This window comes from Microtus pennsylvanicus, chromosome 1, assembly GCF_037038515.1.
Source record: "Microtus pennsylvanicus isolate mMicPen1 chromosome 1, mMicPen1.hap1, whole genome shotgun sequence".
Classification (NCBI taxonomy): Eukaryota; Metazoa; Chordata; class Mammalia; order Rodentia; family Cricetidae; genus Microtus; species Microtus pennsylvanicus.
Window position 1 is genome coordinate 100,524,865 of NC_134579.1, and position 16,082 is coordinate 100,540,946.

General features: G+C 48.8%; 1 protein-coding gene across 3 annotated transcripts in view; it reads left to right on the top strand.

Moving 5' to 3' along the window:
• Nucleotides 1–16,082, top strand: part of Col26a1 (collagen type XXVI alpha 1 chain) — a 140,996-nt gene that overhangs the window by 40,900 nt on the left and 84,014 nt on the right. For 2 of the 3 annotated variants that reach the window (XM_075976339.1, XM_075976355.1), the window contains exon 3: nucleotides 10,942–11,045. In XM_075976339.1, the coding sequence (XP_075832454.1) occupies nucleotides 10,942–11,045 (104 nt within the window). The remainder of the gene's footprint in view (nucleotides 1–10,941; nucleotides 11,046–16,082) is intronic. The other variant, XM_075976348.1, reaches the window with a different exon arrangement.

Genomic DNA, 16,082 nt, shown 5'->3' on the forward strand with positions numbered 1-16,082 from the left:
AGAACTGAAAGCAGGAGGATCAGAAGTTCAAGGTTATCCTCCACTATATAGCCAGGCCAGCCTTGGCTACATGAGACCCTGTCTCAAAAAATAAAAACTAAATAAATAAGAAGTAAAAAAGAAAGAAAAGAAAAAAGGAAAAGGAGAGAAAGAGACCCTCAAGGAAGGTTGTTGGGTGCCTGTAATCCCAGGGTTCAAGAGACCAAAGCAGGGAGACTGGATATCAGGCCAACCTGGGCTACATTGATGCTGTGGAACTATCTTGTACACTGTAAATATGTATTGCTTTTAATGTTAATAAAAAGCTGATTGGCTGATAGTTGTTCAGGAAGAGACTGGGCAAGACAGCCTGACACAGAGAGAATGCTGGGAGGAAGAGGGGTGGAGAGAGGAGTCGGCAGTTAGACAGAAAATAAACAAGATGTGCTGGAAAGGTAAATGCTCCAAGCTTTGGGGCAGCACATAAATTAATAGAAGTGGGTTAATTTAAGTTGTAAGAGCTAGTTAGTAATAAGCCTGAGCTATTGGCCACACACTTATAATTAATATTAAGACTCTTAGTGGTTATTTGAGAGTGGCTGCCAGCATAGGAAAACTTGACCTACAAATGATACCCAGTGTGGGGCTAGAACTCACGACCCTGAGATTAAGAGTCTCATGCTCTATTCAAGGTAATTAATCTGGGCTTGGGAGATGGTTCAGTGGGTAAAGTGCTTACTTTAAAAACAAGAGACCTGAGTTCCATCTCGGGAACCCATGTAAAAGAGCTGGGCACAGTGGCACATGCCTGTAACCCCAGCACTGGGGAGGCAGAGGAAGGTGGCTCCCCGGTGCTCTCTGGTCATTCAGGGGAATAACATCAGAGGGTAGAGCACTGTGAGTTGCTGGGGACAGCAGTGAGTGCATTGCTGGGGAAGTGGTAGGCATGGGGATGGCATTGAGCCGGGAGAAATTAAGAATGAGGTGAGGTGAGGAAGTAAGGATTTGAGATTTTCCTGTGAACAGAGCAAGAGTTGGGCCTGACTGAGGGACGTGGTTTTGTGGGTAAAGGGCTTGCCTCGCAAGCTTGAGGACCTGAGTTCAAGTCCCAGAACCCAGGTTAAAAACAGGGCGTGGTGATGCCCACTTGTAACCCCAGCTCGGGGAAGGGGTGAATAGGTGGATCCCCAAGGCTCGCTGGCCAGGTCACCTATAGCCAGCCTGGCCGAATTGGCAAACCCCAGGCCAGTGAAAGACCTGTCTCCAAAACAAAACCAAGGTGGATGGTTGACCTCTGTCATGCATGTGGTACCTGCACACGCGTGCGCGCGCACACACACACACACACACACACAAGGGAGAGGGAGAGATGAATCAATAAAATGAAGTAAAAATTTAAAACGAGGAGAAAGTGAGCCAAGCTTACCCCCAGTGCTCAACACATCTTCCTGACTGTGGAGGTAATGTTTCAACTGCTCTCTCCTGATGGGCTGTGCCCTTGGACTGTGAGCCCAGATCAGCCCTTCCTCCTTTTACGGGTCAGCACTCACAAAGGACCTGGAGACAGGATGGACCATCTGGGCTTCCTTGCTCAGTGCCTCGGTCTCTCAGCTGGGACATGGAGACGACCCCTAACCTCTCTCTTGTGCTGCAGTGGAGAATAGGCTTGTGTCTGTTCTGTGCAGTGAATGTCAGGTGGTATGGATGCCACCCTTGAGTGCCTCCACCCGGTCCCTCAGTCAACCACTGGCAGTGCTGGGCTGGGTTCAGGAGGTCTGCCAGACCTGGGTCACATAGGGACTGAGGGGTGGGTAGCTCTGCTCCACCAGGCTTCCTCTGCCCTTGGCAGCCGGACTCTTTAGCCCCGTGGAGGTCTTTGATGGCATTCCAGCCAACCTTTTCCAGATGTGCAGAGTGGAAGGCTTTGTAGGAACTCTCTAGGGCGTCATCTGCTTCCCCATTCCTCCTCTGCCAGACATCCCCTGCTGGATGGCCCCCTGCTCTGGTGGGGTTGCCTGCTACTCAGGGGGCTGATGCCTGCTGGGCTAAATGGAGTTCTGATTTAAATACTTTAAGATGCAGTCTTTCCTTTCTGTCCCTCCTCCTCTTCATTTCTCCCCCATTCTTCCTCCTTTTTCTTGTCCCTCCTCCTCCTCTTCTTCACCCTGATTGTGAAGTGGAAGCTCAGAGGCCCCCCGTGTCTGGGGATGTCTCCCACCCCTGTGGACCTGAGCTAAAATGGAAGAAGCTGTGTTCTGCGTCTGCTGTATTTTCCCTGTTTTTTCTTGGTGTGTGTGTGTGTGTGTGTGTGTGTGCACATGCATGAATATGTGTGCAGGTATTCAGTTCTATCTCAGGTGGTACTAGAGTTTCCACCTTGGTTTTTGAGATATGATCTTTCATGTAGCTTCAAATTGACCATTTTGGCTCGGTTATCTGGCCAGCAAGCCCCAGGGATCCTCCTGTCTCCACCTTGACACTTAAATATTGTTGTTGTTGTTGTTGGTGGTGGTGGTGGTGGTGGTGTGTGTGTGTTAATGTGACAGTCAGAAGACAAACTTTATGGAGCCAACTGTCTTCTTCTATGTTTACATGGGTTCCAGGAATTGAACTAAGGTCTCTAGGCTTGTGTGGCAAGCCTTTCACTCACTGAGCCATCTTGCTGCCCCATGACCAACATTTTTCACGTGGATGCTAGGGATCAGGTTCTGATCCTAATCCTTTCAGGCTTTACTCAGCTCTCTCTCCAGCCTCCACCTGATTCCATCATTGTTTGAGATGAAACCTACCTACCTACTCACTAGGTAGCCTGGCTTATCTCAAACTCACAATTCTCTTGCTTCAGTTTCTCAAGTGAGCCACCCTGACTGGCCGGTTGCCCCTTTCATCTGACACTGGGGAGTGCCAGAGGCCAGAGACAATCCTTCCATCCTCAGTATTGCAGTGGAACCCCCCCCCCCCCCGCTGGTCTTCTGCTGTTAGCCAGGAGATAAATAATTCCCCTCCCAGCATTGCCTCCCTGGTTCCTGCCTTGCTACCTCCCAGCCTGTTCCTCTTCGTCGTGTTCTCTGCTGAAGAAGCAGAGGCCCATGCAAGCCAGGGAGCCTGGAAGGATGGCCTTTCCAGTGAGAGACAGACGTCAGACTCTTTTGGATAAAGAATTAGGCCTCAGCCAGTGTCTTCTGGGTCATGTAGTATCCAGGATCCCATTAAGAGACCTTATGTTACTATAGGGAGTTCACCTTAGAAGGGCCGAGGGTTATGGCCTCTGCTCATCTATCTCTAGTGTAAAGGTAACTTATGCCTTATGGGAATACCTACTTCAAATCTCTCTTTCTTTAAATGTGTGTGTGTGTGTGTATGTGTACATGTGTGTGTATGTGTACATGTGTGTGTCATGGCACACATGTTGAGGCCAGAGGACAATTTTCAGGAGTCGATTCTCTCTTTCCACCAAACAGGTCCTGGGGATTGAGCTCAGGTGGTCAAGCTTGGCAGCAGGTATCTTTACTGCCTAGGCCATCTTGCCAGCCCTTCTAATCTCTTTTAATGCAGCCTGCTTTGGGGGACACATTGGGCATGTCTGAAGCCTTCCAGGACAGTCACTGCATAGCTGTGGGCCTGTAACAAGACCCCCTCAGAGTTCCCATTCTTGTGATTTGGACCATTTCTTTGGAGGACCCGTGTATCCTCGAAGGGTGTATTAGTATCTTAGGTAGGGTTTCTGTCGCTGTGAGAACATATCAACAAGGTCAATGCGGAAAAGACAGTGCTTATTTCATCATCACCGCTTGTAACCTATCATCCATGCGAGCAGAGGCAGGAACTGGGAGGCAGGGACTGATGCAGAGGCCACCACAGAGTGATGCTTACTGGTGGGCTCACCATGGCTTGCTCAGCCTGCTTTCTTACAGCACCCAGGACCACCAACCCAGAGTTGGCACCACCCACAGTGAGCTTGGACCTCCTGTACTAGTCAGTCATCAGTCTAGAAGATTCTCCTTAGGCTTACTTAAAGGTTCATCTCGTGGGGGCATTTTCTCCATTAAGGTCCTTCCTTCCAAAATGGCGTTAGCCTGTGTCACGTTGACATAAAACTCGACAGCACAATTAGTTGCTTTCCTCCTGGCTATGACAAAATACCCCACAAAAGCAACTCGAGGGAGGAAGTTTGACTTGTGATTCATAGTTGGAGGGTACGGTGCACAGTGGGGGACATGGCAGCAGGAATGTGTGGTAGCTGGTCATGTGGCATTCACAGTCAGGAAGCAGAGAGAGATGGATGCCGGTGCTCAGCTCACTTTCTCCTGTGTATTCAGTCCAGGAGCCCAGCCTAGGGTGCCACCCACATTCTGGGTCTTCCCACCTCCATTGACCTAATCTAGAAACTCTATGATGGACATGCCCAAAAATTTGTCTCCATGGTGACTCTAGGCCCCGTAAAGCTGACGATCAGTAGGAACTACTGCAGAGGGTCTCCGCAGGGTTGGGGGCGCTGCAGAAGGCAAGGCCTCTCTGACTGCTCAGGGTCCAGGGCCAGTGTGGAGGTGAGAGGAGAGAGTTGTGTCCTGTCCTCTCACCTCCATCCTATCCCCTTGAGACAGGATCTCCACTCGATCCTGAACTAGGCTGGCAACAGTCAGGTCCTGGCAATGCCCCTATCTCTACTTGTCACAGCTCTGAGGTTATAGACACATATAGCCAGGCCCAGGCTTTATACTGGGGATTTGAACTCAGGTCTTCAGGTTTGTACAGAAAGTGCTCTTTCTCACAAAGCCCCCTCCCAAGACTCCAGCTGAGGGCCTTGATACGTGGCTCAGTAGACACGAGCACACAGGCTGGTCCCATTGGGGGCTTGAGTTTGTCAAACCTAAGCTACCTTGAGTCTGACCTCATTCTCCTCTGGGTGTCACCTTTCTTCTGTCCGTCTGTCCGTCTGTCCCTGCTGGGTCCCTGCTTCTCGGTTAGCAGCCCCTGACTCCCTTCCATGCTTCTCTTCCCTTCCTGTCTGGCCTCAGGTTGAGGTGCACACGGGGTCCTCACAGGGAGGGGTACTTGCCGCCAAGCTTGAGGACCTGAGTTTGCCCTCTGATCGTGGTAGGAGAGAACTGACTCCCACAAGTTTCTTTATGACCCCCCCCCCACCCCTAGATGCAGTGGTTTGCACCCATACACATACTCAAACAAAACCGGAGAAAGTCGGAATTTCCCTTCACCACACCCATCTGGTGTTGGCTCCTCACTTTTCTCTGCCTGCCTTGTATGTTATTTTTTGTCTTTGGCCAGTGCACTGGATGGTTTTATGTCAACTTGACACAAACAAAAGTCATCTGAGAGGAGGGACCCTCAGTTAAGAAAATGCCTCCATAGGATAAGGCTGTGGGCAGTCCTGTAGAGCCTCTTCCTGATTAGTGATTGATGGGGGCTCCCAGCCCTGGTGGGTGGTGCCACCACTGTGCTGCTGATCCTGGATTCTATGAGAAAGCAGGTTGAGCAAGCCATGGAGAGCAAGTCAGTAAGCAGCACCTCTCCATGGACTCTGCATCAGTTCCTGCCTCCAGATTCCTGTCCTGACTTCCTTTAGTGATGAGCAGCAATGTTGACCTGTAAGCGAAATAAACCCTTTCCCCCTCTGCTTGTTTTGGTCATGGTGTTTCGTCACAGCAATAGAAACCCTAGCCAGGACAGCCAGAGTCTCGCTATGTAGCCCTGGTTAACCTATAACTTGCTGTGGAGACCAGAGTGGCCTTGAACTCACAGAGATGCGCTTGCTTCTGCCTCCGGAGTGCTGAGGTTCACTGACGTTCCCATCTCCTGCACAAAGCAGGCTGCTGCTAACTGTTTACTGACAGCAGGAATGACGTATAACCAAGCTCTCTCACAAGAAGTGTAGGAAGGGAAGAGGAGGGAGCTTGTCATCTCTGCCCAGAGGACAGAGGTGCTTCATAGAGGAGGGGACATTTGAGCTTCACTGTGAAGGGGCTTTGGGAAGAGGAAGGAAAGGCATATACAGAGGGGAACCTTCGTGGGCAAGACCAGGAGCAGGAGGCTTTATACAGAAGGGTGAAGCACCCTCAGGTTCCATCTTCCAGGGGCTCACAAATTCACAAAGCCTTCTAGATATCCAGGAGACAAAGTTGTCCGGCAAAGAGCTTTGGTCGGTCAGGCTGGTGAAACAGCGCCATCCACTGGTGGAGCCTGTGCCTGACATTGCTGTCCGCTAGGAGCCCAGAGTTCTGAATGTCTGAGTGTCACCAGTCAGCAGCATGGCCCCGACCCAGAGGGAAGCTGTACTGGAGGCACAAGCTCTCCCCCTGCAATCCAGGGGTCTGAAAGCAGAAGCCTCGGGCAGCTTCTGGAAGGAAAAGTGTTCCCTGGCACTGGATAGCCTGAATGGAATAACTGGGCCTTGGAACGGTTCCTCCGACTCAGTTCACAGGGCCACGGACTTGTAGTATCGCTGCTATGAAAGTTTCTTAACATCTTTCTGCCTCAGTTTCCTCATGTGCAAGCCTGGGACGGTAATGGTCTCTGCCTCTTGCCTTATTCTGCATGAGTGTATATAAACCATCTGCTACAGTATCCCATTACTGAATCTCAACTTACTGTATTAGGGCCAGCGAGATGGCTCAGAGGGGAAAGGTGCTTGCTGCCCAAGGACAGGAGTTTGATTCTTGGGACCCACACAATGGCAGGAGAAAGCCGACTCCTGAACGTTGTCCTGTGGCCACTGTATGTGTGCTCTGGCACATGCACGGCCCTCTCTGCACAATAATACTGCATAATTTTTTAAATGTTCTGCATGGTAATAATAATTATTTTTGTGTTCAAATGCACTTGGATGCTGCCCACTTTAGAAAAACAATTAAAGATTAAAAAATATTTTATTTGAGACAGGGTTTCTTTTTTTTTTTAATTGTTTTTATTGAACTATATATTTTTCTCTGCTTCCCTCCCTTCCTCTTCCCTCTCCTCCTTTCCTCTCCCATGGTCCCCATGATCCAAATTTACTCAGGAGATCTTGTTTTTCTCCAGTATTAGATCCATGTATGTCTCTCTTAGGGTCCTCTTTATTGTCTAGGGTCTCTGGGATAATTATAGGCTGTTTTTTCTCTTTATGTCTAAAAGCCTTATGAGTGAGTACATATGATATTTGTCTTTCTGGGTCAGGTTACCTCACTCAATATGATGTTTTCTAGATCCATCCATTTGCCTGCAATTTTCAAGATGTCATTTTTTTTCTGCTGTGTAGTACTCCGTTGTGTAAATGTACCACATTTTCCTTATCCATTCTTTGGTAGAGGGGCAATTAGGTTGTTTCCAGGTTCTGGCTATGACAAACAAAGCTGCTATGAACATAGCTGAGCACATGTCCTTGTGGCACGGTTGAGCATCCTTTAGATATATACGCAAAAGTGGTATTACTGGGTCTTGAGACAGGTTGTTTCCTAATTTTCTGAGAAATCACCATATTGATATCCAAAGGGGTTGTACCAGTTTGTACTCCCACCAGCAATGCAGAAGTGTTCCCTTTTCCCCACAACCTCTCCCGCACAAGTTGTCATCAATGTTTTTGATCTTGGCCATTCTTACAAGTGTAAGATGGAATCTCAGAGTTGTTTTGATTTGCATTTCTCTGATGGCTAAGGATGTTGAACATTTCCTTAAGTGTCTTTCAGCCATTTTAGATTCCTCTTCAAGGCAGGGTTTCTCTGTAGCTTTGGAACCTGTCCTGGAACTAGTTCTTGTAGACCAGGCTGGCTTTGAACTCACAGAGATCCGCCTGCCTCTGCCTCCTGGTGCTGGAATTAGAGGTGTGTGCCACCACTGCCTGGCTTTAAAATTGTTTTTAACTAAGTGTATGGTGTGTGTCTGAGTATATAGGTATGTCCATGTGAGTTCAGGTGCCTGCAGAGCCAGAGGCATTGAGTCCCCAGAGCTGGGTTACAGGCAGTTGTGAGCTGCCCAGTGTGGGTACCTGGAGTCAAACTCGGGTCTTCTGGAAGAGCAGTACGTATTTTTAATCACTGAGGCACCCGAAAGCCCCTCAGAACAATGTTAAAAGGTATTTTATTTCGTGTATACAAGTGCTTTGCTTGCATGTGTATATGTGCACCATGTGTGTGCAGCCTCAGAGTCCAGAAGAGGGAGTCTGATCCCGATCCCCTGGAATAGGAGTTACGGCTGTGAGCCGGGTGCTGGGAAATGAACCTGGGTCCTCTGTAAGAGCAACAAATACTCTTAACAACTGAGCCATCTCTCCAGCCCTCTGGCTACTTCTTTTGAGACAGGGTCTGTCACTGGCTTGAAACTCGCAAGTAGGTTAGACTGGCTGGCCAGTGAACTTCAAGTGTCCTCCTATCTCTACCTCCCCCATTCTGGGATGACAGATGCATGCCGCCACATCCGGCATTTTTACATGAGTGCTGGGGATTTTTTTAAAAAATATTTATTTATTTATTATGTGTACAGCATTCCTTCCATGTGTGCCCACAAGCCAGAAGGGGGTGCCAGGTCTCATTGTAGATGGCTGTGAGCCACCATGTGGTTGCTGGGAACTGAACGACCTCTGGAAGAGCAGTCAGTACTCTTGACCGCTGAGCCATCTCTCCAGCCCAGTGCTGGGGATTTGAACTCAGGTTCTCATGCTTGGACAGCGAGCACCTTACCTGCTAAGCCATCCCTCCAGTCTGGTACTTGGATTCTGACCAGCATCATCACTTAAGACCTGGACTGGATGGAGTACCTCTGAGGTGCTCAGAGGCTGGGCGAGGGAGGGGCAGTGTGTGTCACAGTCTGTAGAAGGGTCTGTCCCACCCCAACGAAAGCAGGGGCTTGTAACGAAGCCCTGAAGTGCTGCTAAAACATAACTTGGAGGGGACGCTCAAGAATTCCCACAAGCCAAGCTCTATTTCTGAAATCCAATTTTAGAAACGGCCGTGATTTGTGTGTTTTCCTGTCAACAGGATAGCTCCAGATGCTGCTACCAATTAATTCGTCATCTCTCCGTTTGCCAACTGAGTCACCCCGTGTCAGTGGATTTAAGTGTTGGTGAAGTCATGTAGCCTTCCTTGAAAGGGGGATTGGTGCAGACGTGTTTGGGGAGAGCGCTGAAGTGACGCGCATGAACCCGGACTTGTGATCTTTGACCATATAGGTGTTTTCTTCGAGGCAGGGTCCCACTGTGAATAGCCTAGGCTGGCCTTAGAAATGAGGTCCTCCAGTCTCAGCCTCCCCAGGCACGGGGATCACAGGTGGGCACCATAACACTGAGCTTTCATTTTTAACCTTTCTTTGTGTGTGTGTGTGTGCACGCGCGTGTGCGTGTTCTTGAGTGTGCATACACATACATGCATGTATGCACAGTGCACTCGCAGCGGCAGAGACCGGGAGTTGGTTCTCTACTTGCTGTGCGAGTCTAGGGGGTTAAATTCAGGCCAACAGCCTGGCAGGAAATACCTATTTACCCTTCACACCTTTACACCAGCCCCTCAACCTCACTTGGCGAAACTCCACCTGGAGCTCACGGATTTGGGTAGACCGGTTGGCCAGCAAGCCTGGGGAATTCTCCTGTCTCCACTGAGAGCTGGGATCATGAGCACACACTACAACACTGGGCTTTTGAATGTGGGTTCTGCAGATCAAACTCATATCATGTATGTGCAAGGCAAGCACTTTACCCACGAGGCTGTTCCTTCCCTCAGCCCTGCTTTTCACCTTCTTCATGTGTCTAGTAGCTTCAACTGTCTTCCGCGGCTGTCTGAGTTTTAATCGAAATGCATTTGCTCAGGGTGGGTATCTGCTGTGCCCACAGTACAACTCCAGGACGACTCAAGAATTTAAGATATCTCTCCTCAACAAGTAGATGTATTTGGAGAGCTAGAGAAAGGAAGGAATGAGCAGGTTCTGTGGTACATGCCTGGGTCACTACTGCTGCTACAAAACACGGCCACCAAAAAGCAAGTTGGGAAGGAAGGGGATTCTTGGAGGAAGTCAGAACAGGAACTCAGGCAGGGCTGGGACCTGGAGGCAGGAGCTGATGCAGAGGCCACGGAGCTAGCTTACTGGCTTGCTTCCCACGGCTTACTCAGCCTGCTTTCTTATAGAACCCAGGACCAGCAGCCTAGGGATGGCTCTACCTGCCATGGGCTGGGCCCTCCTGCATTGATCACTAAATGAGAAAACACCTTACAGCTGGATCTCATCAAGTTATTTCCTCAATTGAGTGAGACTCCTTACTCTGATGACTCCAGCTTGTGTCAAGTTGACACACAAAACCCAGCCAGTACAATGAGCAATCCAGATACTCAGGGGCAGAGACCAGAAGATTGCGTGTTCAAGGCTAGGAAGATACAGAATATGTTCAAGGCCAGCCTAGGCAGCTTAGTAAGACCTTGTCTTAAAGAGAGGGCTGAGGGTGTTTAGTGGGAAAGCCCCTGCCTAGAATCTCCAGTGAGGGGCTGGGGTGTGGCTCAGTGGTAGAGCCCCTGCCTAGAATCCCCCAGTGAGGGGCTGGGGTGTGGCTCAGTGGTAGAGCCCCTGTCTAGAATCCCCAGTGAGGGGCTGGGGTGTGGCTCAGTGGTAGAGCCCCTGCCTAGAATCCCCCAGTGAGTGGCTGGGGTGTGGCTCAGTGGTAGAGCCCCTGTCTAGAATCCCCCAGTGAGGGGCTGGGGTGGGGTGGGGTGGGGATGAGGGCTTATTTCAGGGTGTTAGAGTGACTGCCTAGCATCCTCCAACGATGGGTTTTGAGGAAGCAGAGTGGTCTGGAAGGGTCTCTGATCCCTGCCTAGTTTCCAGGGCTGGTGATTTGTCTAGAACCACAGAGTCAGTGAGCTCAAAGCCGGGGTGACATGTCCACTGTCCTGGTGACCACCTGAACTCTAAGCAGGCACAGTACCTTCAGCAGCCAGTCTGGGGTGGACAGGCAGGAGTGCATCCCCACTGACCTCGTCCTTGTGTTAGTTACAGAACTCTCATCAGACCGACCTACCGGGTTTCCTACCGCACGGTGACTGCGCTGGAGTGGAGGTGTTGCCCTGGGTTTACCGGGAGCAACTGTGAGGAGGGTAAGTAGGGGGTGGGGCCCTGTCATCTAGGCTGGAGGGGCGGTGGTGTTTCCGTCCTCATCCCCAACTGCCCTGTGCCATCCGCTCCCCTTTCTACGGACTTTGAGAATGCAGTTCTTTATTTTCCTAAAGATCCCCGAGCCCAGTGCTCTGGGTGCCAAGGTCCGCCATGTTTGTGGGTCGTGACGTGGGTTCCTATTTGTCTTGGTTGACTGGGTGATGGGGGAGCCTCATGAGTGGTAGCCAGTTTCTTCTTCTGGCTCTGACACACTCAGAACCGGGGCAGGTACTACTAGTTGTTCGTGGCCAAACCAATACAGATAAAAGTTTAACCGGGTACAATCAGGCAGATGCCAGGGTGCCAAGCTGTGCCTGGCTTCCCTCAGTTTCAGTGGAAAAATGAATAGACGGGCCAGGCTCAGTCCTTCCTTCCCAATGCCTCAGGATTCTGGCATAGCCTGGCTCTGGTGCCCACATGTGCAACGACTATTTCTCTGTACCGCCAGCTCCCAAATAACAACACAGAGACTTATTATTAATTATGAAAGCATGTCCTTAGCTTAGGCTTGTCCCACTACTTCTTACAACTTACCTTGACCCATTTATTTTAATCTACATTCTGTTGCGTAGCTCTTTACCTCATCTCTCCATACTGCTGCTACCTTTGTGTCTGGTTGGCGACTCCACCTTCTTTCCCAGAGTTCTCTTTCTGCCCAGAAGTCCCGCCTATTACTCCTGGCTAGCTATTGGCTGTTCAGCGTTTTATTACACCAATCACAGCAGCACATTTTCACATAGTGAACAAATATTCCCACAACACATGGTGCTATAAAATATATATAATATACACATTATGTTATCTATAATAAATGTATATTACATATATTAATACATATGTATATTATATATTAATATATGATAGTTACACACACAAAAGACTATGTAGGTACACATGACTGTGTGAATATTGTGAAGGTCAGAAGTTGATCCTAGAACCATCAACCTCATCATTTTGAGACAAGGTTCCTCACTGGAACCTGGGACTCACTGGTTAAGGTAGGCTGGTTGGTTGGGCAATGGGTCACATGGATACCCCAGTCTCCAGCTCCCCAGTGTGGAGATGGCAGCCAGTGCAAGCAGCACACCCAGCTTAGTGGTCCTCAGGCCAAGGCTTGGGATCCCTCCAGCCCCTCAAGTGCATGTTTGACATTTTAAATTTATGAAGAGTATATTTGGGCACTGTCCTGTTATAAATCAAAAAGCACCTATTTACGCTCAGTGTTGAAGTGTAGAAACGCCTAGAATGCTTCTTTCAAAGTAGCCTCGAGTCTCCCTTTGGCAAAAAATTAAAATAGAACCAAAAAGCGGCAACAACCCTTTGGCAAAAAATTAAAATAGAACCAAAAAGCGGCAACAACAGCAAACCTCAAGACCTTTTTTGTGCTTATGGAACAATCATTCAAAGCCATGCCTTCTTGTGGACAGGTCTTCTATAATGCCTTTTTCAGTGATTTGGGGAGATGGGAGCACACATCATCTATAACTGAACTCCTATTATAAGATATTTGAGTTATTTCCAATTTTTTCATGGCATTCCTATAAACATATTTTTTAAAAAATAAAGTAAATTTCTCATACACTTATAATGCACAAATGTTTATTTAGTTCTCTCTCTCTCTCTCTCTCTCTCTCTCTCTCTCTCTCTCTCTCTCTCTCCATATGTATGTGGGGTGCATTGCCTGTGTGTAAGTGTGGAGGTCTAAAGAGGGCACTGGGCACCCTTTACCGCTCTCTTACCTTAAAACTTTTTTTTTTTTTAGATTTTTCTTTAATGTGTATGGTGTTTTGCTTGAATGTATGTCTGGGCATCGTGTGCACATTCGGTGCCCACAGAGGCCAGGAATGGGCAGCAGATCCTCTGGAACTGGAGTTCTAGATGTTGGAGAGCTGCCATGTGGGTGCTGGGAATTGAACCTAGGTCCTCTGCAAGAGCAGCCAGTGCTCTGACCTGCCGAGCCATCTCTCCAGCCCTCTCCACCTGCTCTTTTGAGGCAGGGTCTCTCCCTGAATCTGAGGTTTATCTCATGTGTTCTTGACTGGGTTTGACCAGAAGCCTACGAGCTCCAGCTATCTTTCTGTCTTCTGCTGTTATGTACTTATTTGTTTGCTGGCTTGGGGATTCAATGAGTTTCCTTAAGGTTGCTTACAAGAACATGGTAAGGGGTACTTACAGGGGCATGGACAACTCACTAGTGGCTACAACACAGAAGAAAATGCCTCTCCTTCTGCCCAGCAACCACACTGCCTAGGGATCTTCAGGGAGGGTGGAGCCTCCTGAGTCCCTCCCTCCTCCAGGAAGGGGTCTTGATGGCCCAGTCTAGAGTGGGCCTCTTCACACCTGACTGCTGCTGAGAGTTTGAGTCCTGATGCTGTGTCATGCCTACAAGACAGAATTCTGGGACACTCCCCAACCTCCCTCCAACTTTTTCTTTCTTTCTGTCCCTTCCCCGGCGGTGTTCCCTGAGCCTTGGAGGAGGTGACACAGTTGATTCTGAGTTGAGACAATATTGGCATTGTTCTGGAGTCTACCTAGTGCCCACCAGTAGATGAGGGGAGGGAGAAGATGCGCCACACAGTAGATGAGGGGATGGAGAAGATGCGCCTGTACACACAGTAGATGAGGGGATGGAGAAGGTGCGCCTGTACACAGTAGATGAACGGATGGAGAAGATGCGCCTGTACACAGTAGATGAGGGGATGGAGAAGGTGCGCCTGTACACATAGTGGATGAATGGATGGAGAAGGTGCGCCTGTACACAGTAGATGAGGGGATGGAGAAGATGCGCCTGTACACAGTAGATGAGGGGATGGAGAAGGTGCGCCTGTACACATAGTGGATGAATGGATGGAGAAGGTGCGCCTGTACACAGTAGATGAGGGGATGGAGAAGATGCGCCTGTACACAGTAGATGAGGGGATGGAGAAGGTGCGCCTGTACACATAGTGGATGAATGGATGGAGAAGGTGCGCCTGTACACAGTAGATGAGGGGATGGAGAAGATGCGCCTGTACACATAGTGGATGAATGGATGGAGAAGGTGCGCCTGTACACAGTAGATGAGGGGATGGAGAAGGTGCGCCTGTACACAGTAGATGAGGGGATGGAGAAGGTGCGCCTGTACACAGTAGATGAGGGGATGGAGAAGATGCGCCTGTACACAGTAGATGAGGGGATGGAGAAGGTGCGCCTGTACACAGTAGATGAACGGATGGAGAAGGTGCGCCTGTACACAGTAGATGAGGGGATGGAGAAGGTGCGCCTGTACACATAGTGGATGAATGGATGGAGAAGGTGCGCCTGTACACAGTAGATGAGGGGATGGAGAAGGTGCGCCTGTACACAGTAGATGAGGGGATGGAGAAGGTGCGCCTGTACACAGTAGATGAGGGGATGGAGAAGGTGCGCCTGTACACAGTAGATGAGGGGATGGAGAAGGTGCGCCTGTACACAGTAGATGAGGGGATGGAGAAGGTGCGCCTGTACACAGTAGATGAGGGGATGGAGAAGGTGCGCCTGTACACACAGGGACTTTTATTGAGCCACAAGGGAGAATGAAATGGTGTCATTTTTTGGGAAATGATTGGGGAGCAGAAGTTCATGTTGGGTACAACCAGCCAGGCTCTGAGGGACAATTGGTCTGTGCTTCCTCTCACATCCAAAAATGGATGACATGGTGTACATATGCGTAAGCCAGAGACTGATTCCAGGGGTCCTCCCCGGGTTTTCTCTGCCTGATTTCTGAGCCAGGGTCTGTCACCAAACCTGCAGCTCATTGTTTCTGTTAGATTTACTGCCCAGTGAGCCCCAGCGATCCCTGTCTCTGCTTCTCCAGTGGTGGGTTTCAGGCACGTTGCTATACACATCTCCTACATGTTGTGCTATTTCATTTGTATTTTAATAAATAAAACTTGCCTGGAGATCAGAGAGTAAAACAGCCACAGTGCTCAACCACACAGACCAGGCAGTGGTGACACACATCTTTAATCCTGGTAGCCACACTAGTTGCCATAGAAACCAGGCAGTAGTGATGCACGCCTTTAATCCCAGCCCTAGGGAGGAGACAGCTCTCAGACACAGTCTCATTCTGAGATTCCTGGAGGCAGGAATCCCATTTAAGACTGAGGTAGAGGTAAGAGCCAATGGCTGGCTGATTTGCTTTCCCGGTCTTCAGGCTGAATCCTATTATCTGTCTCTGAGTTTTTATTATTCGTGCTACATTTGACACCCAATGTTTGGAGTATGAATTCATTAAAAAAAAGTTTGCCTGAGACATTTTAGTCACTGGCACAGGCCAGAGCTGTGGGTGGGGCTGGAGCCCCACCTGGCCAGGCTTTCTTTTCTTCCTTCCCCAAACCTCTCAATGCCTTGTGAGTTTTTCAGACAACCAGCTCTTTCTCCCTCTCTCTCCAGGGTGGGTTGAGGGCTCTCTCTGAACTCCCTTCATGGGCTGCTACCAAACTAGATAACTACCTTGAAATCCAATCAGGTTTTTAACTGTTCTATGCAGCAACAATAAGCCTTATATCTTCATCAATATTGTTAGCAGATTTGGTAAGGCAATTGGGAATTCTTAAAGGAAGAAGGAATTAGTTAAAAGAGAGAGTTTTTCCCTATATTAAAAAATGGGAAAAACATTATAATGGAGGGGTTTAGGTCTCTGTATGATAATATACTAGATAGTTTGAAAATGGAACAATTAATTGAGATAATATCTAATTTAGATGGGATTTATGTAATGTCAATTGAAAATATTAGCAGCTTTATCATTTTTGTCTTATCACTAAAAAAGCTGGTAAATCTTGGTGCTAAGATACAGGCTTTAGAAAAACCTAATAAAAAAGATCCCAGAAATATTCAAATCCAGACAGAGGAATTTAATGGAGACCCAATTTCAGCATTGCATTACAAGAATAGAGAGGAACAGCCTAAGGTTTTCAGACAACCAACCTTAATATATCCTGTAACCTTACAGGAAT